At 44.0% G+C, this 26433-nt stretch overlaps 2 protein-coding genes across 2 annotated transcripts in view; one reads left to right on the top strand and one right to left on the bottom strand.

The window, feature by feature from the left end:
* The window catches only part of LOC137325339 (cytochrome P450 4B1-like), a 42391-nt gene extending 23088 nt beyond the window's left edge, over nt 1-19303 (bottom strand). Inside the window, exons 1-6 of the mRNA XM_067990320.1 lie at nt 19047-19303; nt 16919-17063; nt 14698-14742; nt 12996-13123; nt 7741-7865; nt 5124-5275 (exon numbers count right to left, since the gene is read on the bottom strand). Of these exons, the coding sequence (XP_067846421.1) occupies nt 5124-5275; nt 7741-7865; nt 12996-13123; nt 14698-14742; nt 16919-17063; nt 19047-19220 (769 nt within the window). The 5' untranslated portion in view covers nt 19221-19303. The remainder of the gene's footprint in view (nt 1-5123; nt 5276-7740; nt 7866-12995; nt 13124-14697; nt 14743-16918; nt 17064-19046) is intronic.
* Nucleotides 1-26433, top strand: part of LOC137325342 (putative nuclease HARBI1) — a 73177-nt gene that overhangs the window by 39777 nt on the left and 6967 nt on the right. The gene's annotated exons all lie outside the window — the stretch shown is intronic.

A 26433-nucleotide genomic window follows, 5' to 3' on the forward strand; every position in this document is an offset into this window, starting at 1 on the left:
TGCTCCTATCTACCCTGTGCCATCCTTTCATAATTTTGATTACCTTTCACATCGCCCCATAATCTGCGTTGTTCTAACAAAAAAGCCCATTTTTTCAAATCTTCGAAGGTCCTCCAATGTGACATTATCATAGAATCATAGCATGGTTACAGCACAGCAGGATGCCATTCGGTCCATCGAGCCCATGCCGGCTCTTTGTAAGAGCAATCCAGTTAGTCCCATTCCCCTGCTCTTTCCTCGTAACCCTACAAATTTTTTCCCTTCAAGTATTTATCCAATTCTAAAGAATAAATAACGTGGCTCGAAATCCGTTGACCCCCACCTAAGAGCTAGGTGTCATCAGTGTACTTGTAGAAGTTGACCTAGATGATGTTATCAAGGGGCAGCATGTAGATGAGGGAGAGCTAGGGCTAAGGAAAGATCCTCGGGGGACTCTGGAGGTGATCGTGGTGTGTTGGGAAGAGAAGCCCTTTGCAGTAGGTGCTTGTGCTACATTCAGATAGGTCGAAGTAGATCTATATGTGAGGGCAGTTTCATGGAGTTGGAGAACAGAGGAGAGGCACGGTTGTCTGTTGAATGCCGCAGATAGGTTGTGGAGGACGAGGAGGGATCATACAGTCACAAAGGATCGGATATAAACGATCTGAAAAAATGTTTCTGAAAAAATTATTAGAAGTAAAAGCTGACAAGTCCCCAGGTCCTGACAGACTTCATCCTAGGGTCTTAAAAGAAGTGGCTGCAGAGATAGTAGATGCATTGGTATTAATTTTCCAAAATTCCCTAGATTGTGAAAGGGTCCTATCAGATTGGAAAATAGTGAATGTAACTCCTCTATTCAAGAAAGGAGGAAGACAGAAAGCAGGAAACTACAGGCCAGTTAGCTTAACATCTATCATAGGGAAAATGATAGAATCTATTATTAAGGAGGTTATAGAAGAGCACTTAGAAAATCTCAATGCAATCAGGCAGAGTCAACACGGCTTTGTGAAAGGGAAATCGTGTTTGACTAATTTATTAGAGTTCTTTGAGGAAGTAACAAGCACATGGATAAAAGGGATCCTGTAGATGTTGTGTACTTGGATTTCCAGAAGGCTTTTGACAAGATGCCACATCAAAGGCTACTGCACAAAATAAGAGCTCATGGTGTAGGGGGTAACATATTAGCATGGATAAAGGATTGGTTAGATCACAGGAAACAGAGACTAGGCATAAATGGGTCATTTTTAGGTTGGCAAGATGTAACGAGTGGAATGCCACGGGGATCAGAGCTCGGGCCTCAACTATTTACAATCTATATCAATGACTTGGATGAAGGGACCGAATGTATGGTTGCTAAATTTGCTGATGACACAAAGGCAGATAGGAAAGTAAGTTGTGAAGAGGATATAAGGAGTCTGAAAAGGGATATAGGTAGGTTAAGTGAGTGGGCAAAAATTTGGCAGATGGAGTATAATGTGGGAAAATGTGAACTTGTCCACTTTGGCAGGAGGAATAGAAAAGTGGTATATTATTTAAATGGAGAGAGATTGCAGAGGTACAGAGGGATCTGGGTGTCCTCGTATATGAATCACAAAAAGTTAGTATGCAGGTACAGCATGTGATTAGGAAGACAAATGGATTGTTGTCATTTATTGCAATGGAATATAAAAGTAGAGATGTTTTGCTACAGTTGTACAGGGCATTGGTGAGACCACATCTGGAATACTGTGTGCAGTTTTGGTCTCCTTATTTAAGAAAGGACATAATTGTTTTACAGGTGGTTCAGAGAAGGTTTATTCGACTGATTCCTGGGATGAGGGGGTTATCTTATGAAGAAAGGTTGGACAAGTTGGGCCTGTATACATTGGAGTTTAGAAGAATGAGAGGTGATCTTATTGAAACATATTAGATCCTGAGGGGACTTGAAGGGGTAGATGCTGAGAGGATGTTTCCCCTTGTGGGTGAGACTAGAACTAGGGGTCACAGTTTAAAAATAAGGGGTCTCCCATTTAAGACAGAGATGAGGAGAAATGTTTTCTCTCAGAGGGTTGTGAGTCTGTGGAACTCCCTTCGCCAGAGAGCGGTGGAGGCAGGGTCATGAATATTTTTAAGGCTGAGTTAGATAGATTCCTGATTAACAACGGAGTCAAAGGTTATGGTAGATAGATGGGAAAGTAGGGTTGAGCTCACAATCAGATCAGCTATGATCTTATCAAATGGCAGAGCAGACTCTATCTGTTGATGGCTTGTCTTCATTCAGGAGCACTGCTTCATAAACTCTTACTTCATTCTCATTGCGTTGACATGAGGATTCCTTACACACAAGGGTTGATTATCCTCCCTGTTGCCCACCTCCCTCCCCCCCCCTCCCCCCCAAGGTGGAAGGTACCCAAAATATCTGTATTTCCAGGTTCAGGTCATAAACTTAAGCTTCTCTGTTCTAAGGAGAACAATCCCTGCTTCTCCAATCTCTCCGTGTAACTGAAGTCCCTCACCCCTGGCACCATTCTACAAAATCTCTTCTGCACTCTCTCTAAGACCTTGCCATTCTTAAAGTGTGGTGCCCAGAACTGAACACAATATTCCAGCTCAGGCCTAACCAGTGTTTTATAAAAGTTTAGCATAACTTCCTTGCTTTAGTACTCAAAGCCTCTATTAATAAAGCCCAGGATCCCATATGCTTTTTAACAGCCTTCTCAACTTGTCCTGCCACCTTCAAAGATTTGTGTATGTGCACCCCCAGGTCTCTCTGTTCCTGCATCCCTTTTAAAATTGTACTATTTAGTTTATATTGCCTCTCCTCATTCTTCCTACCAAAATGCATCACTTCACACTTCTCTGCATTAAATTTCATCTGCCATGCGTCTGCCCATTTCACCAGTCTGTCTATGTCCTTCCGAAGTCTGTTACTATCCTCCACATTATTTACTACATTTCTGAGTTACGTGTCATCTGCAATTTTTGAAATTATACCCTCTATACCCAAGTCCAGGTCATTAATATATAATCAAAAAGAACAGTGGTCCTAATGCTGACCCCTGGGGAATACCACTGTATACATCCCTCCAGTCAGAAAAAGAACCGTTCATCACTATTCTCTGCTTTCTGTCCCTCAGCCAATTTAGTATCCATGCTGCCTCTGCCCCTTTGATCCCATGTGCTTTAATTTTGCTAACAAGTTGATTATGTGGTACTTTATCAAAAGCCTTTTGAAAGTCCATATACACAACATCAACTGCACTACCCTCATCAACTGCCTCTGATACTTCATCAAAGAACTTAATCAAGTTAGTCAAACACGATTTTCCTTTAACAAATCCATGCTGACTTTCATTTATTAGCCAATACTTTTCCAAGTGTGAATTTATTTTGTCCAGGATTATTGTCTCTAAAAGTTTTCCCACCACTGACGTTAGGTTGACAGGCCTGTAATTGCCGGGTTTATCCGTCTCCCTTTTTTTGAACAGGGGTGTAGCATTTGCAATCCTCCAGTCCTCCGGCATCATCCCCATATCAAAGGAGGATTGGAAGATCGTGGCCAGAGTCTCTGCAATTTCCACCCTTCCTTCCCTCAGTAACCTCGGATGCATCCCATCTGGACCAGGTGACTTTTCTACTTTGAGTACTGCCAATCTTTTACGTACCTCCACTTTATCTATTTTTATCCTATCCAATATCACTACTATCTCCTCCATTACTGCTACAATGGCATCATCCTCTTTGCTAGTGATGTTGGATGCGAAATAATCATTTAGTACCTCAGCCATACCCTCTGCCTCCACAAGAATCTTTCTTTTTTTGGTTCCTAATTGGTCCCATCCTTCCTTTGACTACCCTGTTACTATTTATATGTTTATAAGAGACTTTTGGATTCCCTTTTATGTTATCCGCTAATCTATTCTCGTACTCTCTCTTTGCCCATCTTATTCGCTTTTTTAGACCTCCTCTGTACTTTCTGTATTCAGCCTGGTTCTCTACTGTGTTATGAACCTTACATTTGTCATAAGCCTCCTTTCTCTGTTTCATTTTAATCTCTATATCTTTAGTCATCCAGGGAGCTCTAGCTTTGGATCCCCACCCCTGTAGGGATGTATCTACTTTGTACCCGAACCAACTCCTCCTTGAAGGCCTCCCATTGTTCAATTTCTGTTTTGCCTTCCAATTTTTGATTCCAATCCACCTGGGCAAGATCCCTTTTTAACTCACTGAAATTTGCCCTCCTCCAGTTAAGCATTTTCACATTTGATTGTTCCTTGTTCTTTTCCATAACTATTCTAACCTAATGATATTATGATCACTGTTCCCCAAATGCTCCCCCACTGAAACATAGTCCACCTGCCCCACTTCATTCCCTAGAACTAGATCCAGCATTGTTTCCTCCCTGGTTGGGATGGAAGCACACTGCTCCAGAAAGTTCTCTTGAAATAATTTCAGGAATTCCTCCCCCCTTTGCTCTTTGTCCCAGTCCTTATTGGGATAATTGAAGTCCCCTATTATTATTACTCTATAGTTCTTGCATCTTTCTGTAATTTGCCTGCAAATGTTCTCCTCCATCTCCTTCCCACTATTTAATGGCCTATAATATACACCCAGTAGCATAATAGCTCCTCTATTGTTCCTTAATTCTAACCAAATAGATTCTGTCTTTGACCCCTCAACTACATCATCCCTTTCCAGTGCTTTAATAGTTTCTTTGATCAATACAGCCACTTCCCATCTTTTCTTTCCTTCCCTATCTTTCCTGATTACCTCGTATCCAGGAATATTAAGTACCCAATCCTCCCCTCCTTTAATTGCCCCACTCTTTGTCAATCACTCCCCCCTCCCCTCCCACCCAGGACCTACCTGACAACCGCTGCCAGTGATGCAGCGGTCCAAAATTGAAATACCCTGAACTGGCGAGCTGCTGGGAATGCCCAGCAGGTGTCTGCAGCTTGCTGGTCTCATGTAAATGAGGCCCAAGACCCAATACCGGGTGTGCCTCGGACCTACACATTTTGGTGCAATTTTTAGGCCAATATTCAGAATGTATATTTCAATGGCAAGCTAGGAAAATGATTTGCATGTTGATCTTCTTGAATAATATAGCTCAGTGGCATGGCTGGGCCTGGGCCTACCCAGGCATGCTGGTAACTCCTCCTTACCTGTGTGCTGGTGTGCTAGGTCACAGGCTTTCCGGAATCGGTATCCATGAGAGCTGAAGTAATAGATGAGGTCATAATGATACTGGAAGGTTCTAAATCGGTGAGTAGCAAGGTATCCGAGTTCATAAACGGCCTGGATGTAGGAGTTATTACTGGAAAATGGAAACAGAATTCAGATAAAAGAATCCTTGAATTTCCATTTGGTTAATAGTTATTATGACATCATGATGTTGAATTACTGGCATTTACATTAATGTATCATATTTGGAACCGTTTCCATTCACTTGCTGTCATAAAGATAGAGTTGAAATTCACTAAGTGTGCGCTGTGGCACAATTGGTAGCACTCTTATATTTGGGACATCCTGAGGTCGTGAAAAGCGTTAGTCTTTCTTTCTTAACTGGTCATTCATCTCATTACTGCTCTTGGGATTTTGCTGCGTGTAAATTGGTTACTATCTTTGCTTATACAACAACAGTGAGCACATTTCAAATGTAATTCATTGGATGTGAAGCACTTTGGGACATCCCTGAGGATGTGGTAAAGTGCTGTAGAGGTGATTCTTCAATTAGACAATGCCCAATAAGGAGTAGCACTTGCAGGGCGCTCAGGTTGGGAAATCCAATGGATGGAAAATCACAGGCTGACCTGCACTCCCCGCTGATCACAGAATTACCCCTTATAAAGATGTTAGTTCTTTCTTTCTTGGAGGCAGAATGGTTAATGTTATAAGTTTGCCACCATAAGACCGAGCCAGCCAGAGACAGAAAGGGAAATTTTAACTTTCCCCACTGTGCAGAAAAGGAGTGGGTGAGCAGTTAAAATGGAGTGGCTTCATTTCCCACTCCATTCCCAGCAATTTCCAATTTTAATGTCACTGGTTTTGGTGGCAGTTAAGGCTGGACTCAGGAGTCTCATGCGTAGATGCTAATCAGGGTCTTGTGGTGGAATTTCAACTGGGGCCTGAGCAGGGAAGCTGCGGTGGCTTTCCCGCTAGGCAAAGGCAGGTCTGCCATTGGTCTGCAAACAGAAGAGGCGCTTCAGGTAAGTGTAAAATTTCCCTTTGTGGGGCCAGGAGGAGCAGGAGTGACTGCCCAATCTTCCCCTGCTGGCAGTCGTTCTGTGCTCGCTTCATGCCTTTTCTGGATAGGAAGTGGACCGACAGCATTTAAATGAAGGCCGGGGTTAAAATACCACGCGTCTGAAACTTAATCTAGCGACTACGTTTTGCAATTGTCCCGCACCCCCGCCTGCCTGAAACCCACTCTGGGTTAAAATCAACCCCAGAGAGATTCACTGAGTTCTAGGTTAAAATCTAATTAAAATCAAGGTTACCAATGGAAGAGTAGCAGGGCTCCACTTTAGATATATCTTCTTTTACCCATGAAGAGGTTTCTTTATCTCATGCCTCCTTCAACCACCTGCTCTGTTCACTCCCCAGCTAGCCTCTACTCACAAGCACCACATTCCTTTCCCCAGTGCAGATAGACCTTGACCTTTGTTTGCTTCTTTCTCACTGCCTCACTTCAAAACTGCCCTCTTGCTCGCTCCTGAGTCTCTGCTGTTTGTGTATATATAAAAAATTGAGTTGTCCGCGCTGTATGCCTATTTCAATCTCATTGATTCATCATAACCACATTAATGTACTACTGTCACATAATTACCAGGGACCTATCCTTGAGTTGCTGTTCTCAACTGCAGCCTTACTCACTGTAAGGACCTCTCAGCTCTAGGCCCTGGGTTTTGATGCTTCCCGCCTGAGTTATCTAAAGTCCAGTTTCCTGTTTGCTAATGTCAGGTTCCAGGTCCACTCAAGTGCATTAATGCCAACTAGAAAACTTGTACAAGCTGATTAACTGATTAAAAAAAGCTGACACAGGCCCCAAAAGCTGACAAGACAAGAACGTCCCTAGCATGTGAAAACAAGTAGCTACACAGACTTTGAAACTTAACCTGCAGGTATATACGATGGTCCCAAAATTTCAAGTCCCGCGACACGCTGCCATAAGTGAGGTGGTCAAGACCTCCACCTACCGAATTGACCATTTCTACCTTCTCTCTCCCCTTCATTTCCACTTTCCCTCTCTGTTTCATTACTATCTATTTCTCCCTTTTGCTGCCATCCATTTCATCCTTTCACTATCATCTATTTCCCCTCTTTTACTGCCAGCTGTTTCTTTCTTTCATTGACATCCATTCCCACCTACACTGTACAAAAATATGTGAGAGTCATACAGAGAGAGAGAGAGAGGGTGAGAAAGTGGAAAGCAAATAGTCTAATGACTATGAGTGAAGTTATCATATGAAGGAGTAATACATCACTATCAAATTATCTTTTTGCTGTTTTAACAAAGGTATTAAAATAAACAGCTTAATGTCCTTGTTAAAAAAGTGGAGACAAATCATATATGAGCACGTTGAGTGTTCAAACAACATTGCTCACACTAATTTCTAGACTAGAGCAACGAAGACAAATAATTTGACAGTGGAAGATTAACATAGAGACAGCTACAGGAAGAGAGAGACTCAAATTTTATTTTTATTTTTATCTGTGAGCAACTATTAATAATAAAAAGAATGCATAAAAAGTTACTTTCTAACACTTTCAATTCCTAACCTTTCAATCTGACAGTTGCTGTGATAACTGAAGGCACACTTCAGAATACTATCCAACGTCATAAGGCTGAGATGATGGTAGAGCTCCACAGTCTGTTCTTTTGTGCTGATCAGCTCCAGTTTGTCCTGTGGAAATAGATATAATTCATTTACAGCTCATCTAGGGCTGCAATAACACCATAACTGTAGTGCCAGTGCAGAATGGTTTCACTTCACACTGCTTTAGTCATAATATAAATCTGGAGTCAGGGCTCGCTTGACACTGGAACCAATCGGAGTGAGACTAATAGAATCATAGAAAGTTTACAGCACGGAAGGAGGCCATTCAACCCATCGAGTCCGCGCCGGCTCTATGTAAGAGCAATCCAGCTAGTCCCACTCCCCCGCTCTATCCCCATAGCCCGGAAAATTATTTACTTTCAAGTACTTACCCAGTTCCCTTTTGAAGGCCATGATTGAATTTGCCTCCACCACCCCCTCAGGCAGCGCATTCCAGATCCTAACCACTCGTTGTGTAAAAAAGTTTTTCCTCATGTCACCTTTGGTTATTTTGCCAATCACCTTAACTCTATGCCCTCTGGTTCTTGACTCTTCCACCAATGGGAACAGTTTCTCTCTATCTACTCTGTCGAGACCCTTCATGATTTTGAATACCTCTATCAAATCTCCTCGCAACCTTCTCTGTTCCAAGGAGAACAACCCCAGCTTCTCCAGTCTATCCATGTAACTAAAGTCCCTCATCCCTGGAATCATTTTAGTAAATCTTATAATCTTTTCTGCACCCTCTCTAAGGCCTTCACATCTTTCCTAAAGTGCGATGCCCAGAACTGGACACAATACTCCAGTTGTGGCCGAACTAGTGTTTTATAAAGGTTCATCATGACTTCCATACTTTTGTACTCTATGCCTTGATCCCGTATGCTTTTTTAACCGCTTTCTCAACCTCCCCTACCACCTTCAACGATTTGTGCACATATACCCCCCAGATCTCTCTGTTCCTGTATCCCTTTTAGAATTGTGCCCTCTAGTTTATATTGCCTCTCCTCGTTCTTCCTACTGAAATGTATCACGTTGCATTTTTCTGCGGATTTGCGCCAATGAATCAGGAGACTCACCTACTTATGCTCTGCATCGCTGGATTGATCGTAATTTGCAGGGTCAGCTTATTTAAACATCTAATGGTGGTTCTCTAGCACAAACCCCATGTAAAACGAAGGTTTTGTGCTGGGTGCTTGGAAATTAGGAGTGCAGCCTTTAAACACCAAGTCAGACTGAAGAATGCAGTAGATGGCTGGGAGAGTAATAAGTAAGTAGGAAAGTGTTTGGATCATTAAGGTCACAGTAAGGTAGCTGCACTGGATGGCTCATGTGTGATTTTGTCCCACTTTTCATTGGAGATTTGGCACAAACAGCCAAAGAAGGGAGAAGGACATTGCAAAATAGAACAAAATAAGAGCGGGCAATTTTAGTGAGTCCAATTTCCAAACCCTCCCTGAAGAGATTCAGCAAAGCAGAGAGAGACAGTTAGGTCTCCATGGGAGGAAGTTGCAAAAAAAAGCATCACTTGCTATGTGGCACTGGCACTAAATTTCATCTCTCTATCCATAGAAATTCAGAGCAGTGCTGCAAGAATTTCAATAATCTGACCAGGGCAGGCAAGGTAATAAACTGACTACTCTCCCTTTTTTTTCTTGAGTGCCATAAATACGAGCACACCCTCCACCCTCTAAAATTAAGAACTGCACAACTAATCCTTCACACTGTACTCTTCTCAGGGGAGTCATTGGGCGTCATTTTAGCACCCGCTATCGGGTGCGTTCCTGGCGGGGGGGCTCCGAAAATTGGAGAATCCCGGAGCTGGACCGGAGCCCGCCCCGAACCCGCGCACTTCCGGGTTCCCCGCTGACGTGCCGACGTGCGCGCGCAGCCCCCGCTGGTGGGAATCCCGCAGGCAATTCAAGCCAGCGAGGTTCCACTTGAAGGTATTTATTTAGGTATTTCAGGTCATTAACTGACCTGATTAAGGGATTATGTGAGGAGGGGTGGGATTTTAGAACAAACTAGGACTGTTTCCCACACTGGGGGAAACACTCCCAGGTCAAATGGACATGTTGCAGCTGTCAGCCTGTGGCAGCTGCAAAGGTCCATTTGACAGGGTTGGGGTGGGGGGAGACCCTCACCCATTACAGGAGGCCACTCTGTCACTTGGGACAAAGTTTGGCCTCCACCACCCTCCTCCTGACAGTCAAAGTCACCAACCTGCACACTTACCCCGGGGTCCGGAGACATGTACCTACCTTGCGGACCCCCTCAGATGTACATCTTCCGGATGGGGGCCGCCGTAGCTGCAGTCATGACCTCCTCGGAGGGCGAACAGCATCACCAGCCTCGCCATCCACGCCGTCCACCTCTGACACATGGAGCTCCACAACAGAGTGCTGTGACACATCCACCTGTACAGCAGGAGAGAGGGCTACCGCAGAGGGAGATGCGTCGCAGAGGGCACTACCCTCGCCACAGGTTCCACAGACCGAGGCTCAGCCTCCTGGACCTCTCTGAGCAGCAGTGCACACGGAGGCTCAGAGTCACTCGACATATAGCCGTGGACATCTGCAGCCTCTTTCATGTCGAGCTGCTCCTGGCTGGCCCGAGCACCATCTTCTTACCTGTCGCTGTCAAAGTCACCACTGCCCTCAACAACTTCTCCTCCGCATCCTTCCAGGGTGCAACCGGGGACATCGCCGATGTCTCTGTCGTCTGTGCAGAAGAGCCCTGCAAATACACCTACATCCACTCTGCAGTGACACAATGGGTGGCATCAGTTGTGGGTCCTCATAGTGATCCTCAGGAGCGGGCATTATTGCACAAACCAGACAGGATTCGTGAAGACATGGCAGTAGTGGTGCCAATATAATATGTAATGTGAGTTGTTCAGAAATTCAATATAAGTAACACCTATGACAAACCCTCAAAAACCCTTGTGCATCCTCTTCATGCTCACGACACGTTTGCCTTACGCTGCCTATTGCACATATGTGATGCATGCCCTGTGGCTGCAGCACAGGTAGTGGCAGGTTGAGTGAGGCTGGCCGTGAAAGAGATGCACGAGAGGGTGAGTATGAGATAGAGCCATGAGATTGTATGAGGATTGGGTTGAGTGGTAGTGGCGGGATGAGTACTGGCGAGGTGAGTAAGTGCAGGTAAGATGAGGATGAGGTTTGAGTGGGTATGAGGGGTGCTGTGACAGAGTAGTGTTGGCAGTGCTGAAGGAGATGTGGGGTGGGGGCAGTGCTGTGGCAGACGGAATGTAGGGGAAAGACTACGTGTACTCACTTTGGCTGACCTACTGAGGTCATTAGAGCGCCTCCTGCACTGTATGCAGGTGGGCGATATGTTGGTTGCGCTGGTGACCTCCTCCGCCACCTCGAGCCAGGCCTTCCTGGTGGCAGAGGCAGGCCGCTTCCTCCTGCCCGCTGGGGGGAAGATCTCTGTCCTCCCCCTCCTCCTCACCCCATCTAATGATACCTGGAGTGAGGCATCATTAAACTGGGAGCAGCCTTCCCCATGGGCTGCTCCATGCTGTAATTTTTGCTATTTGTTGCAGCATCTGTCAGTGGAGGACTGCCCCTTTAAATAGAGCTCCTCCAGCTGACAGATCTTACTGCGCATGCGCAGCCCGCCTGACACGCAGATCAGCAGTGGGGAACCCGGAAGACCAGGTAAGTGGATCCAATTAGTGGATTGTCTGCTACGATCGCGCGGGAAGCTGACTAATTTCACCGGGCGCGTTACCCACGTGCCCGATAGCCCCCCCCGCCGAGAACCCGCAGCCCTGGTAACATCGGGCCCATTAAGTCTGGGATCTCACAGCATGTGTCACTATCTCCCCAACAGCAATTGTTTGCATGCAGAACCTTAAAAATCCTTCCTCCATTTTAAGAAGGTGGTACTACCAGAACTTTGACATCAGTTTCCCAATGCCACCTGAGAGAAAGCCCTCAATTGCTTGCCTTAGACTAATTCACTCAATCTTGTGGCAGGAGAAACTTGGCCACTGAAATTGAACAACAAAAACAATAACAACTTGCATTTATATAGCATCTTTAACGTAGTAAAACGTCCCAAGGTGCTTCACAGGAGTGTTATCAAACAAAATTTGACACCGAGCCACATAAGGAGGTATTCGGACAGATGACCAAAAGCTTGGTCAAAGAGGTAGGTTTTAAGGAGCGTTTTAAAGGAGGAGAGAGAGGTAGAGAGGCAGAGAGGTTTAGGGAGAGAATTCCAGAGCTTAGGGCCTAGGAAGCTGAAGGCATGGCTGCCATAAGTGGAGCAGTTAAAATCGGGGATGCGCAAGAGGCAAGAATGGGAGGAGCGCAGAGATCTTGGAGGGTTGTAGGCCTGGAGGAGGTTACAGAGATAGGGAGGGGCGAGGCCATGGAGGGATTTGTAAACAACGATGAGGATTTTAAAATCGAGGCGTTCCCAGACTGGGAGCCAATGTAGGTCAGCGAGCACAGGGGTGATGGAGAACGGGACTTGGTGCAAGTTAAGATACGGGCAGCAGAGTTTTGGATGAGCTTAAGTTTATGGAAGGTGGAAGATGGGAGGCCAGCCAGAAGAGCATTGGAGTAGTCCAGTCTGAAGGTAACAAAGGAATGGATGAGGGTTTCAGCAGATGAGCTGAGGCAGGGGCAGAGACAGGTGATGTTACGGAGGTGGAAGTAGGCAGTCTTGGTGATGGAGTGGATATGTGGTCGGAAGCTCATCTCAGGGTCAAATAGGATGCTAAGGTTGCGCACGGTCTGGTTCAGCCTCATACAGTGGCCAGGGAGAGGGATGGAGTCGGTGGCTAGGGAACAGGGTTTGCAGTGGGGACCAAAGACAACGGCTTCAGTCTTCCCAGTATTTAGTTGGAGGAAATTTTTGCTCATCCAGTACTCGCACAAGCAGTGTGACAAAATAAGAGACAGTGGAGAATCCACAAGGAAATTCACCTCATGAGCATTTCTGTGCTGAGAACCTAGGCTATCAAGAAAATGGCCTAAACTCATCTCACGCAAGGATTTTACAATCAAATAAAAAGAGGAGATGTTCATCCCATCAGTCTGGGCTGGTTTCAAATGCATTCCCCAGGAGTGAAAAGTTGACGTGCTTACTCACTGCAATAAGCCTCCAGAACATCCTTGTCAGAAAATCACAGATCAAACACCTTGTGATTTAAGCATTATCATCAGAAGCCTCATAAAAACATACCAGCATGATTTTGGTGCACTCTGCAATCAGCTGCACGTATGACTTCAATACATCATAGTGGAATCCAGGTGTCAAGAGTCGGCGATGACGATACCACTTCTGTCCACTGCTTATTAGTAAACCATCACCTGCAATTCATAGAGGATCATTTCTGAACACAGGGGTTGTGTGTCCTATATTGCCAGTGAAATCATTAGCCTCTGGCTCTTATCTTGTAAATAGTTGGATGGTTCATTTTTTTAAAAAGCAAAAATGGAGCCCTCCTAATGATTTAGTTGGTAAATGTATTGCACAATGTGGAACTAAGCCATAGAGATCAGGAAGATCCCAGGTTTGATTTCCTAATTTAGTTGATCTTAGCCAGGGTGACAGTAGGATTATTCAATGGGTCTCGGAGTTCTTGGGGTGGGAAGGGTAGAAATCAATCAGGATTTCCGCTCCTGATTGCTATCCAGAGACTCTTTCTGGAAAGTGCACCTGTGTGGGTGTCTGGTGAGTACAGCATCATGCTTGGCTGTGACGGCGCCTTAGTCAAACATTCACTGTTTTGGCTCATACATGAAGAATGGCTATTTATGGAGGAGTGGTGGAGAGTGGCTGGCACTCATGGAACAATACTCCAGCATGAATTAGCTCCTTCACGGAAGGAAGTGAGAAATGGAAAAGAAACATAAAGGTAAATCAGTTCTAAATGTTGAAATTGTGTGTCTCTGTGCTTGCCTGCATGCATGTGAAAGGGATTGTGAAGGCAGATGTTTCAATATCTAGCAATTGAAAAATTACATATTAGTTACAGCTTCACTTCAGTGCTGTCTCAAATAAACGATATACAGTGTTACATAAGGGACGAGTTTAACCCTGCCCGCCCAGCAGAAACTGGTATCTTCTATTTTAACCTGTTCTTCTGAACAGGCAGCAATGAGACCCACCTGAAACCAGCAGGGTCCTTCTTTAAATATGCAGATAGGGGCTTGACTGCTAGTTTAACTTCTGGCTTAAAAGGAGAAGTGGTTGTGGCTTTTCCGTCAGGTGAAGCTGATGGGAAGAGGGGCCGGGGCGGAAGAGGCCCAATGAGATATGGTTTTTTAAAAAAAAATTTTTACTTTCCTTGTCGGGTCGGGAGCAGCAGAAGTGCTCCTCCAGGCCCCACAAGGAAAGTTTAGGCAACTTCTGCTTCGGACTCCCCACCTTCCTGATCGTAAGACCCGCCTGAAACCCACTTCCCATGACTTACCTGAGCGCTGGGGACCGTTCCTTCGGTTCCAGCCAGCGGCTTCATGCCAAATGACATTCTGCTTCCACCCTTTGACCAGCAGCTGCTTCCCGCTGGTTTTGGGTGGACAACTGACCGGGACGTGCGGATGAGGCCTAAGTATTAAAATCTCCCGGGCCTCACGTTGCTGAGGTCAAGGGTGTTTGGTTCTCGCCTCGGACCCCACCCGCCTGATTCCCACTCAAGGTATAAATTGGGGCTGTAGTATACAAAACCAATTAAATAATACAGTGCAATTGGTGCTGAAACAGATCAAAACTACAAAAATATGGAAAGGAAGAGAAATAATTTCAAAATATACGAGCTATGTTATCTATTCAGAAAAGCGCTGAACACTGCTACTATCACCACTACTAAAAGTGCAAATTCATGTTAACCCAATACTCCACATACTGTAATGGTGCTATGAATAGGGCTCACAATACATACCGATCCAAGGAAGCATAAACCGGTAGGCCACATCATCTTTTGGTTCTGTAATATATACAAACACAACTCAGAAAAAGTACTGCAATCACAGTCCAAGTTAAATAACTTGCTCATATCTGCATTATTCATTCTTCTCTGCATTTTAAAAAGCTGGATCATTTGCCTCTGTCTTTTCTCTAATGAAAACAATTTCAGTTATATGTGTTTCTTCATAAATGAGAACTCAGAGTCTGGGAATAATCCTTATTGCTCTTCTCTAAGCTCTTTCCAATGCATTAATGTCACGTTGACGGTAGGATGCTCAAAACTACGCATATTTGAGGGCTAATCCCCCAATGGGGAACTCTTATTGTGGAGCTGAATTGCAGGGTGTGCTGATCGTGAAATTGCAGACTTGCAGATCCTGATTTTTCATCCAATTAACTGAACAGATGGAAAATCAACGGTTGTGGGCCCACAATTTCCTGATCAGCATTCCCTGTAAGAACCGCACCGAGCTGGGAGCATCTGATTGGGGAATCAGCCTATAGTTTCAACAATCATCTAAACAAAAGTAAAAATCATCTGATTTGATTTACAATCAAATAGTCTTAAGAAATGTCCCAGTACTTGATTAGCCTTGTTGATACCTGCTTCACATTGATCAGATATTTTCACTGAATGGCCAATGATCGCCCAAAATTATTTACCATGTTTGCTAGTGGGCATCTCATCATCCCGTACAGGTTTCATGTATCCTGTTTCAAAGCGTATAACCTTATATTTCTCCACAGTGAAATCCATTTACCATCCACTAACTTATCCACTTAAGGATCCTTTTGAATTTTATTAGTCTATCTTTTGCTCAACACTTGGTAAGTGACATCAGCAATTTTTTTAATATTACAAGAAATATGCTACCGGTATCTTTTGTGAATAATGGGAAACTGTTAAGGTATCTGATCCCTTGAAGATGAACAACCCCAGCTATCTAATCCTTCTTTCCCTGGAGGCAACAGGATTTTACTTGGAATGAGTGATTTGCCGTATTTTGTCTTTAAGTGAAGGTAGATTAGGGGGACAGAACCAGGCAACAAAAGTCAGGCACAAGAGTGATACAGATAGAGGAGTAGATTGAGTAGAAAGATAAGACTGGGTAGGAAATGAGAAAGGAAAGGATGGTTCAAAGGAATGGAACAGGTAGTTAATACTTGGCAGGAAAAGGATAGGGAGTTGTCAAGTAAGAGGAATATATCCTTCAAAGAGCTGGCACAGGCACGGTGCACGAAATGGCCTCCTTCTGTGCTGTATGATTCTATCTATCTATCTATCTATCTATATATATATACACACACACATATATAGCGAGAGGAATATTGAAAGATGTGCAGCTAGATAAATAGATAACTATCAAGTGGAGAGGAGCTTGGATACACTTTGAAGGTTTGGAAATGATAGAAGGGAGTGAAAATAAACTTGGAGGCTACAACATAATTGAAGAGTGGCAGACAGCAATTAGAGGCTGTCCTTGGGTGGTACAATCACTAAAACTTAAGCCAAAGCTATTACTTCATTGTTAAACTGCCCCAGGAAACTCAGTTTTCTTTTCTTTTGCTAACCGTATCTTTCCCCTTCAACTGTTCAAGACATGAATAGACTTCCGTCTGGGAGGCTCTTCCAACAATTCTTGCTCTTTTGAGCAGGACACAAGAAAAAGCTTACTGTCTGATTGGTAATCCTTCTCTCACTCCTAGCCTGCATCCTTTCTCTTTCCATTGCAAGCCTTGTTATGTCTATCAATACTATTATAGTCATTGTTCCCCTGAATTTTACATTGGCTGTGTGTGTATATGTATGTATGTATGTATGTATGATCATGGGATGAATCAGTATATCCTGTTTCCCTATTATATATTAATAAAATCATAGTGCCAAAAAATGACTTTACAATGTTACTACAGATATAAGAAATTTCCTTAAAGCTTCCATGGAGTAAGAAGTTTAAAAATCTCACATGTTAAAGGAGCAATGTTGCCATTAAGATATTGTTCGGCAATTTTATTTCATGTGGATAAAACATTATTGAACCACCAATTGCTTCTCTTGCAAAAAATGACACATAACTATTGTGGATACATTTCCTGCTGGAGAAGGTGACAATCTCCTTCAACAATTCAGATTAAGATCTGCAGCTGAAGTCATGATTGCCAATTATATTCCGAGAAAAGTCTGAATTTCTTACCTGATATTGCAAGTATAGCCTTAGCATAGTCAGGGTGATATACACCTAAGAATGCTGTAAATGGACCGAACCACACTTGGTGACCATATGGATATTTCTTTGCCCATAACACAGCCTTGTCTAAATCTGTCCCATCTTGAGAAAACTGTAATGGAAGTCAACAAGATGAAATAAAACATTGACAAACTTGAAAGAATTTACCCATGGAACCCATGCCAACCTTGACATATTCAAGATAAGTAATCACCAAGTAAGAAACAAAAGGCTCAAAGCAGAGCTCAAGAATACTCTCTTAACCACTGAAAGTGAACAGAAGCTGCTGCCTTAAATCATACAAAGGGTGGGATGGGGATTTATTTTGCCAGTTTTCTCTCCTCCTCTCCTGAAGGTATTGATTCACACTGGGGGTTAACTTTATCAATTCCGGCAGTTCTCCAGTCTTTTACCAAAATGGCCATTCATCACAAGTAACCCTAGACTATAGAAGTGTTAACAGGCTATTCAAGCATGGTAGGCATTACATTCGAGCATGATCCTTTTTTCACTTGAAGTTCAAACACTTTCCAGCAGGGGTCACTAGATAAAGAGTAAGAATCCTGGATAATTTATTCCTCCCTAGCCCAGGGGCAGTGAGGCCAAAGTAGCGCCCATACTAATGTCGTGGCTGTGATTAGCTATTTTAGGACAGACTGGGATTGATCCTGGGATTTTCCTTGTCTGTATATCTTGGTTCTACAGCTGTCAGTGTGTTTACCAACAGAAGCGTCAGGAAGTTGCTGTAATCTTTTCATTATTATTAACAATAATAATATTTGATTGGACTTATTCTGATCAATATGCTGAATGAGCAAAATCTAACATCCTTGAACTAATTGAATCTTTAATAAAAAAAACTGTTAAGCGGTTGAACGTAACAAGAGCCATTATCAAAGATCAAATTTAATGCACACCCAGGCACACCTTTAGAGTTTTTTTATGCTTAGCAAAGTCTGCACATAATTTCACTAGCTAATTAAAGGTCAGTGTGAGTCAAGACTTCTCTCGAGTGCTGGCATCACAATCCAGCATTAACAGTTTGCAAGTTTGGACGGGTAGACAGAGGCAGTGTAGGAAAAAATAAAATGAGGGCATAAAAATATTCAAGGACCGCTCAGGGGAGAAGGTGAGAGAGAGCATTGAGAGAACATGACATATGAAAGAGAGTACATAGAGAGTAAGGTGTGCAAGAGAGGCAGAAATCTCAGGGAGAGGGGAACAAACTCTCAAGGAACAAGGAGAGAGAGTTCAAAGGAGAGAGAGGGAGCACAGAGAACAAACAAGCCTGAGTTCATAGAACAAAGTACAACAGAAAGAAAGCAAATTATGTAATATGATAAATTGGAAATGCACTTCCATAACACTTTCTCACATTGAAACTTCACAAACTGCTCCACACAATTAACTATTATTGAAATGACTGTTATACAGGCCAACCCAGTAGCTATTCTGCAACAGCAATCTCTGGTAAACAGCTACGAGATGAATGACCGGCTGATCTACTTTTTTTTGGTGGCATTGGTTGAGGAGAGAATAATGGCCAACAGCAGGAGAACTCAATGCTTTTCTTCAAATAGTGCCATGGATCTTTATCCTCAAAGACCTGAACAGAAAATGTGCAGGGGGTCTCTCCAAAATTTCCAAATATGCGTTCCCAGCGATCGAGGGTCTCCATTGGGTGTGAGATTTCACAAAATTGAGTCAAATGATTCATCTCAAGGATGACACTTCTGACAATACAGTGCTCGTTCAGTACTGCACCGAAGCACCAACCTAAATTGCAACCTCAAACACTGTTATAGGGCTGAAACTCAAAATCTTATTAACTAAGGGTGAGAGTGCTACTAACTGAACTGAGTTGCCACAGCAACACGTGATGATAGAACAGAGAGAAAAATTATCTCTCTTTTTCTGTTATGTATGCTTAAATTGTATGTTTTGAAGCAATAGTAAAAATCAATAAATTAACAAAATCGCATGTGCTGGCTATGCTGAGAGTGCTGGCTATGCTGAGAGTGCTGGCTATGCTGAGAAAGAGAGTACTCAAAGAACAAGCAACATCATTTGATTTTTTGATGAATTTCATACATACCTCAAGTGCATGCCCATATAGCCAGTGTGCTGGGGGTCCGGGGAAAGGTTTCATCGCCTCTATCAACATCCATCTCTTGCGAAAAAGTTTCAATAATTTGATCAGAATGGATGCTAAACAAATAGCAGCTATTAAATAAATCAGCTGATTTAGATCTACAGTATACGAGAACATTTTCCGCAATTGCGTGAATACTATCTTTGTAATAACAGTATGCCAGGAAGAGATGTCAAAACACTTGCAGGTCTGGAGTCCCAACTGAGGAGAATTCACACGGAATCTGCCTTTTAATAGCTATGCCTCGAACATAAAACAAAATCTGATAACCAACCCACTGCACATGCTCCAATTCTTAAACCTGGTGGTTTCGCAAATCAGTGTTTTAGTTGTAATCTAGATATCATTTTGTCATTGGTTTTACATTATAATTGCAAGTATTGTGTAATTATTGTGTAAATATTGTGAAATCTGCAACAGCTAGTGGCGATTACTGTTGTGGAGCACAGATGCCCTCCCATACATCACTGTGGCAATAAATGGTTATCCTGCAGTAGTACCAACTTATGATCGAGGGGAAATCAATTGTAAAAGACAATGAAGCCTTCCACAGAAACTTTGCAATATCTCACTGCAATTTTCCATAGCAAATTTACACAAACTATCCAAATGTGTAAAAAGGAGGCTGCACCATGACTTTGTTTATTGAATATTGTTCAGAATATAATCTAAAGGAGTTGCCCTGATTACATTAAAAGAAAAATAGATATAAATGCTATTACTCCTGGCACTCCCAGGTCAGGCACAGGGCAGGCTGCATGCAGAGTAGAGCTCCCTTTGTCAGACTTAACAATTTACTTTAATCTTAAATTCAGAAGGGCACGTCTACTATGTGATTTTTTTTTTTTCTGTTCCCCAAGCTTTCGAAAAAACTGCAACTTCACTATGACATGACATTAGACAAAGTAACTGTTAAACTGATTCAGTTAAAATTTACAAGTTAACCTTAGATGTGATGCTCAGGAGCAAAGTCTGGTTATAGATGCTATTGATTTTATTCACTCTTAGCTAAATTTTATTTTTTTGAATTTCTTCTAAGCTTGACTTTTTTGAGAATGTTACAGACAAACTACATACTGTAACTCTTCATGAGATAGTGTTAGATTTTCATGAAACTTTTGACAAAGTCATCCATGAAAGATTCCTTTAACAAGTGTGTAACTGTAAAGAATAATCAATACATCTTGCAGTCAACATCAAATCAGTTCCAGAGAGGTCCTCATGTAAATTGAAGAATGTCAGCTTTAGGTTAGTTTGCAGTCCCCCCTTTTTCTCCCCTGAAGTTGCTGGGGTAAAGGGCAGGCTTCCTGTACCTCAGCCACGTGACCATGGGGATCATTTTTACCTTTGCCACCTGGACGGTGACCTGGTGATGCGGATCATCCCTTGTAGAAGCCGCCCACTTTTTGTTGCATTGATTTCAATGTACCGACAGAGGATGTCACAAAAGATTTACAGAAAAGCTATAAAATTGGGCAGACAAATGGAAAATGGAATTGAACACTGGTTAATGCAAAATATTGCACATTGGTCAAAAATTGTGCATTTAACTATACAATAAATTAGATTAATTTGAGTAAAAGACTTAGAAGGGGATCCTGGAATGACAGTATACTCTCTACTTTTAATGTCTGGTCAACATAGTAGAGCAATGCAAAAAAAAAACATTAAAGCGGTGGGATAAATAGTGAGAACAGTAGAGTACAAATCTCCGGATATTATGCTGGGGCTTTACAAAGCACTGGTCAGACCACACTTCAAATACTGTGTTCAGTGTTAATCACCAGAGCACAAAAATATATGCAAGAATTTGAGAAAGTGCCAAGGACAGCAATGGAGGAGTTTCTAGGATGTATCTAGAATTATTTCCTTAATCAGTATGTTGCAAAACTAACAAGGTGAGGTGCAGTGCTAGATCTGGTTCTGGATAATGAAACAGGATAATTAAGTGACCTGAAGTTGGGATGCAGTTGGAATATAGTGAACATAAGCTATTTAAGGTGGCATTGCAAATATATAAAGAAAAACAGCAGTCAAAGATAAAAGTGTCAGACTAGAAATTAATTCATTTCAGTGGAATGAAAGGCCCAAATTAATTGGTTGGAAAAAATGAAAGATTAAACAGTTGACCAGTAGTGGGACATATTTAGAAACAAGACAGGTAAAGCACAGGTTAAATACATTGGTCTCAATTTTAACAGGAGGGCGGGAATGGTGCATGCAAACCCCAAAGTGGGCACCCAGAAGCGAGACTGACATTGAGTTTAAAGCTTGAATGTACCTCATAAAGGGAGGTTACATTCACTGAAATGAAACACCAGTATAAGTTGCAACAGAGAAGCTGCAAAAGTTTCAGCTGGCAAGAGAGGAAGGAGGTCCCCAGGTTGTCTGATGCCTCCCTAGAGATGCTGTTGTCAGCCGTGAAGGTCATTTGGGATGTCCTATTCCCCAGAAGTGAGAAGAAGAAACCCAACAATCTCACCAAGAAAACATGGCTAGAGGTGATGCAAGAAGTGAACAGTAGGAGCATCACCCAGAGGACCTGGATCCAGTAACAGAAAAAATTCAATGACCTCCCTAGATCAGGAAAGGTGAGTACAGCTCCTCCTTTACTCATCTCTTGCCGTGCACCTGATACAGTCCCTCTCCTCCCTCCTCCACCATTCGTATCAATCACCACCCTTACCTCACCCCAATCACAAGGGCACACTGTACCACCTCTCAACCTCAGTCCTAACACTTTCATCTCCTGCTTCCTCCCTTCATTGCTGCCACTCATGCCGTCCCCATCTCATCTGCTCTCAATTGTTCAACTTGTACCTCCTCTCATCACTCCTTCACAATTCACACTCAAGCAACTTACTGCACACTATGACGTCCCCACTCTCATACCATCTTCCTTTTCTCCCCTCTCACCTTATGCACTACATCCAAAAGCACCACACATCTTCACTAGCCACTCATAACTCTCCTTCCCCCTTTTGCAGGAGAAAAGAGCGCACAATAATATGAGAGTGACAGGAGCAGTGGAGCCAGTTTGAGATCCTTACCCTGACAGAGAAAAAAGGACTGGAGGTTAGTGGGGCCTGCACACTGCCAGCATTGGAGATGGCAAGGTTAGCAGCTCCGTTGAGTGTGTGACTGTTTCTTACTTGTACCCCTTCATCTACCACAAGCAACTGCCCCTTCGAAGCCTAAACCAGTATGGTAAAGACTTTCACGTGCTCCTATCCAGCTTTTCATTGCCACCCTAACTTCTCCCTTTCTTCTTCCCTCTAGGCCCTTCTCATCACCATGAACAACCGCTTTCTCTTGCAGAGAAGACACCTCATTACCTCTCAACCAACACCCAACGTGGTGCCTAAAAGCCGCCTGGGCCAGACTGCCCTGGCAGAAGCTGAGGATTGCAGTCTGTAGCCAAGACCTCAAGAGACTGAACACTTAAGAGGTCGGCGGCCACGCGCATCTCAAGAGTCCCAGCTGAATCCACAGCAGCCCACGACCAGCTCTGCTCAATTCACTGGGATTGCATTTTGTAAAAGTAGTTGAGTCATCAGACCTTTTGTTAAAAAGAGCATTGTGAGTTGACACTTTGGTCATTGATGGTAAAGTTTGTTTTGGTATACACGTTAAAACCTTTACTTTTGGCACTTTGGCCTGCACAGTGTTTGCAGAACAGCTTATTAGTCAGCCTTGTTAGTATGTCCATGATGTGAAAGTTGTCTGAGTGATTTTAAGGTTACATAATGCAGGATTAAGGAATTAGTAGCTGAGGGTGGCAGGACAAAATAGCAACAGAGACCTGGCTCAAAGAAGGGGAGGATTTTTTTTAATTCATTCATGGGATGTGGGCATAGCTGGCAAGGCCAGCATATATTGCCCATCCTAATTGCCCTTGGTGGTGGTTAACCTCCTTCTTGAACCGCTGCAGTCCGTGTGGTGAAGGTATTCCCACAGTGCTGTTAGGTAGGGAGTTTCGGTATTTTGACCCAGCGACGATGAAGGAACAGTAATATATTTCCTAGTCAGGATGGTGTGTCACTTGGAGGGGAACGTGCAGGTGGTGGTGTTCCCATGCGCCTGCTGCCCTTGTCCTTCTAGGTGGTAGAGGTCGCGGGTTTGGGAGGCATTGTCGAAGAAGCCTTGGTGAGTTGCTGCAGTGCATCCTGTGGATGGTACACACTGCAGCCACGGTGCGCGGTGGTGGAGGAAGTGAATATTTAAGGTGGTGGATGGGGCGCCAGTCAAGTGGGCTGCTTTGTTCTGGATGGTGTTGAGCTTCTTGAGTGTTGTTGGAGCTGCACTCATCCAGGCAAGTGGGGCGTATTCCATCACACTCCTGACTTGTGCCTTGTAGATGGTGGAAAGGCTTTGGGGAGTCAGGAGGTGAGTCACTCGTCGCAGAATACCCATCCTCTGACCTGCTCTTGTAGTCACAGTATTTGTGTGGCTGGTCCAGTTAAACTTCTGGTCAATGGTGACTTCCAGGATGTTGATGGTAGGGGATTCGGCGATGTAAATGCTGTTGAATGTCAAGGGGAGGTGGTTAGACTCTCTCTTGTTGGAGATGGTCATTGCCTGGCACTTGCCTGGCGCAAATGTTACTTGCCACTTATCAGCCCAAGCCTGGATGTTGTCCAGGCCTTGCTGCATGCAGACACGGACTGCTTCATTATCTGAGGGGTTGAGAATGGAACTGAACACTGTGCAATAATCAGCGAACATCCCCGCTTCTGACCTTATGATGGAGGGAAGGTCATTGATGAAGCAGCTGAAGATGGTTGGGCCTACGACACTGCCCTGAGAAACTCCTGCAGCAATGTCCTGGGGCTGATGTGATTGGCCTCCAACAAGCACTACCATCTTTTGTGCTAGGTATGACTCCAGCCACTGGAGAGTTTTCCCCCTGATTCCCATTGACTTCAATTTTACCAGGGCTCCTTGATGTCACACTCAGTCAAATGCTGCCTTGATGTCAAGGGCAGTCATTCTCACCTCACCTCTGGAATTCTGTTCTTTTGTCCATGTTTGGACCAAGACTGTAATGAGGTCTGGAACCGAGAGGTCCTGGCGGAACGCCAGGTGAGCAGGTTATTGGTGAGTATGTGCCGCTTGATAGCACTGTCGATGACACCTTCCATCACTTTGCTGATAATTGAGAGTAGACTGATGGGGCGGTAATTGGCCAGATAGGATTTGTCCTGCTTTTTGTGGACAGGACGTACCTAGGCAATTTTCCACATTGTCGGGTAGATGCCAGTGTTGTAGCTGTACTGGAACAGTTTGGCTAGAGGCGCAGCTAGTTCTGGAGCACAAGTCTTCAGCACTACAGCCGGGATGTTGTTGGGTCCCACAAAAAAGGTCTTTTACGAGCAGAGCCCATCACCTGCTGCCTTCTCTGAGGCACTCCCGCTGCTCTTGCTTCTTGTTGAATCCTCTGCTGCTGCTGCTCTTCTTTCTCTTCCTCACCCTCCTCCATCCAGTACAGTGCAGCGCTGCACCCGCGCATGGTTTTTCTGGCTGCAGTTGGATAAGAATGCAGGAAAAAGTGCATAAATCCAACAAAATACACAATAACAACAAGCTCACAGCCCAAAATGACCAGTTACTGCACCTGCAACTAATCTGAGTTGGTGCAACTTGTGGCCCCTTTATATCAGGCAGCCAGTTGAGTGAAGGCCAATCCTGCCAGGGTTCCCCAGGCGAGATTGCCGATGAGTGGGAATTCCATATTGTGCATGTTAAAATTACATCGAGGCCCTAATTGCATCGCAGCACCCGGAAGCCGTGTCCCTGAAGAAACTCGCGGCCATTAAAATGCCACCAGATGGGAACAGACCGCCTTGGGGCCATTAAGCACACTCGGCAGATTTTAACCCCTTGCTCGCCCCAGCGGCTGGTGGGGGGAGGGAGGGGGGTGGCGGGGAGGTTAAAGTCAGGACCATTTGACTAGGAGTTGGCCTGCTCTCTCTCATCCTGGAGATCCCCAAATATGGCCTGCTATCTTTGCACTCTCAAGTTCAAAGGGCACAGACTTGAGCCTATCTGCCCAGCCCAGCAGTTAAAAACAGCAGGAAACGAGAGCAGTTTAAAAGGAGCCCCGCGGCAGCCCAGCCTAGCAGTTAAAAAGTCAGTGCGGAGGGAGGAGCGGCAGAACCCGAGGAAATTAAGCTAAGTGTTTAATTTATTTTACACATTCTATTTTTAACTATAAGTTATAAATAAATAGTCAAATAAATATTCAGAATAATTAATTACTAATTAATTTAAAATCAAGCCAAAATCCATCTATAAATATAATCTACACCTTAAGTGTTTGCATTAGTTCTAGAATTCAACTACTACTGACAAAAAAATAAATGGAAATGAAATAAAACTAGAAATGGTCGTGCAGGCTGTGTGTCGGGATTTTGATATGTGGGAGTTTGTGGACAGTGAGACTGTCCCCGATTGCCACATCTGCAGGAAATGTCTCTGCCTTGAGTCACTCTGGCTCAGAGTCATTAGGGGAAAAATTGGATCGGGCCTGTCCGCTATTATCCCGCGCCCAATGGCCTCTGCGCAGGCAGGACGAGACTTTCATCAGGCCTGAGGACTTACCTGCAATCCATGTTGGAAATCATCATTGAATGAGGATTCCATGCAATGCGCACTTTCCACCAGCAGGGTAGCCCCAATCTCTTAAAGGCAGGCTGTCTCTTAAAAATCTCTTAAAGGTAGCTGGGACCTGTTAACAGTCTGCTGTTTGCACAGAGTCTGAATGGAGATCAGATATCGCACATGCAAAACACAGATGCAGCTCCTGTCCCTATGTTTACAAACTGATGCGTTATGTTAAAACATTGAATAAAGGTTGCGCACTACTAAATCCTACATCCTCCAATCTGCAAGCCAGACCTCAACAATGTGCCAATCTGAGTTGGTACCAGGCCTGCGAGAGTGCGTGCACCAAGGTTCTCTGCTGGTGCACCAGAGGCCTTGGTGCAAGAGGTGGACAGAAGGAGGGACATCCAATATCCACGGGGGGGGGGGAACGGGGAGCAAGAGGCCCTCCAGACATACATCCAAAAGGCAGTGGGAGGCAGCGGGGGACAAAGTCAATGCCAGGCGCACAGCATCATGAACATGGATGGAATGCAGGAAGAAGTTCAATGCTTTGACATGAATGGATGGTCAAGGTGAGCGAGGTCAACTGTCAAGTCGCATCTCCTACCAACTGCACCACTAGCCGCATCCACTGCACCATGCATTACACCCTCCATCACCCGCATACCAACAAACTCTTTCCATCAGTACTCAACTCTGCCAATCAGATGCTTCCTCTCATCCT

This window comes from Heptranchias perlo, chromosome 9 (genome assembly GCF_035084215.1).
Source record: "Heptranchias perlo isolate sHepPer1 chromosome 9, sHepPer1.hap1, whole genome shotgun sequence".
Taxonomy (NCBI): Eukaryota; Metazoa; Chordata; class Chondrichthyes; order Hexanchiformes; family Hexanchidae; genus Heptranchias; species Heptranchias perlo.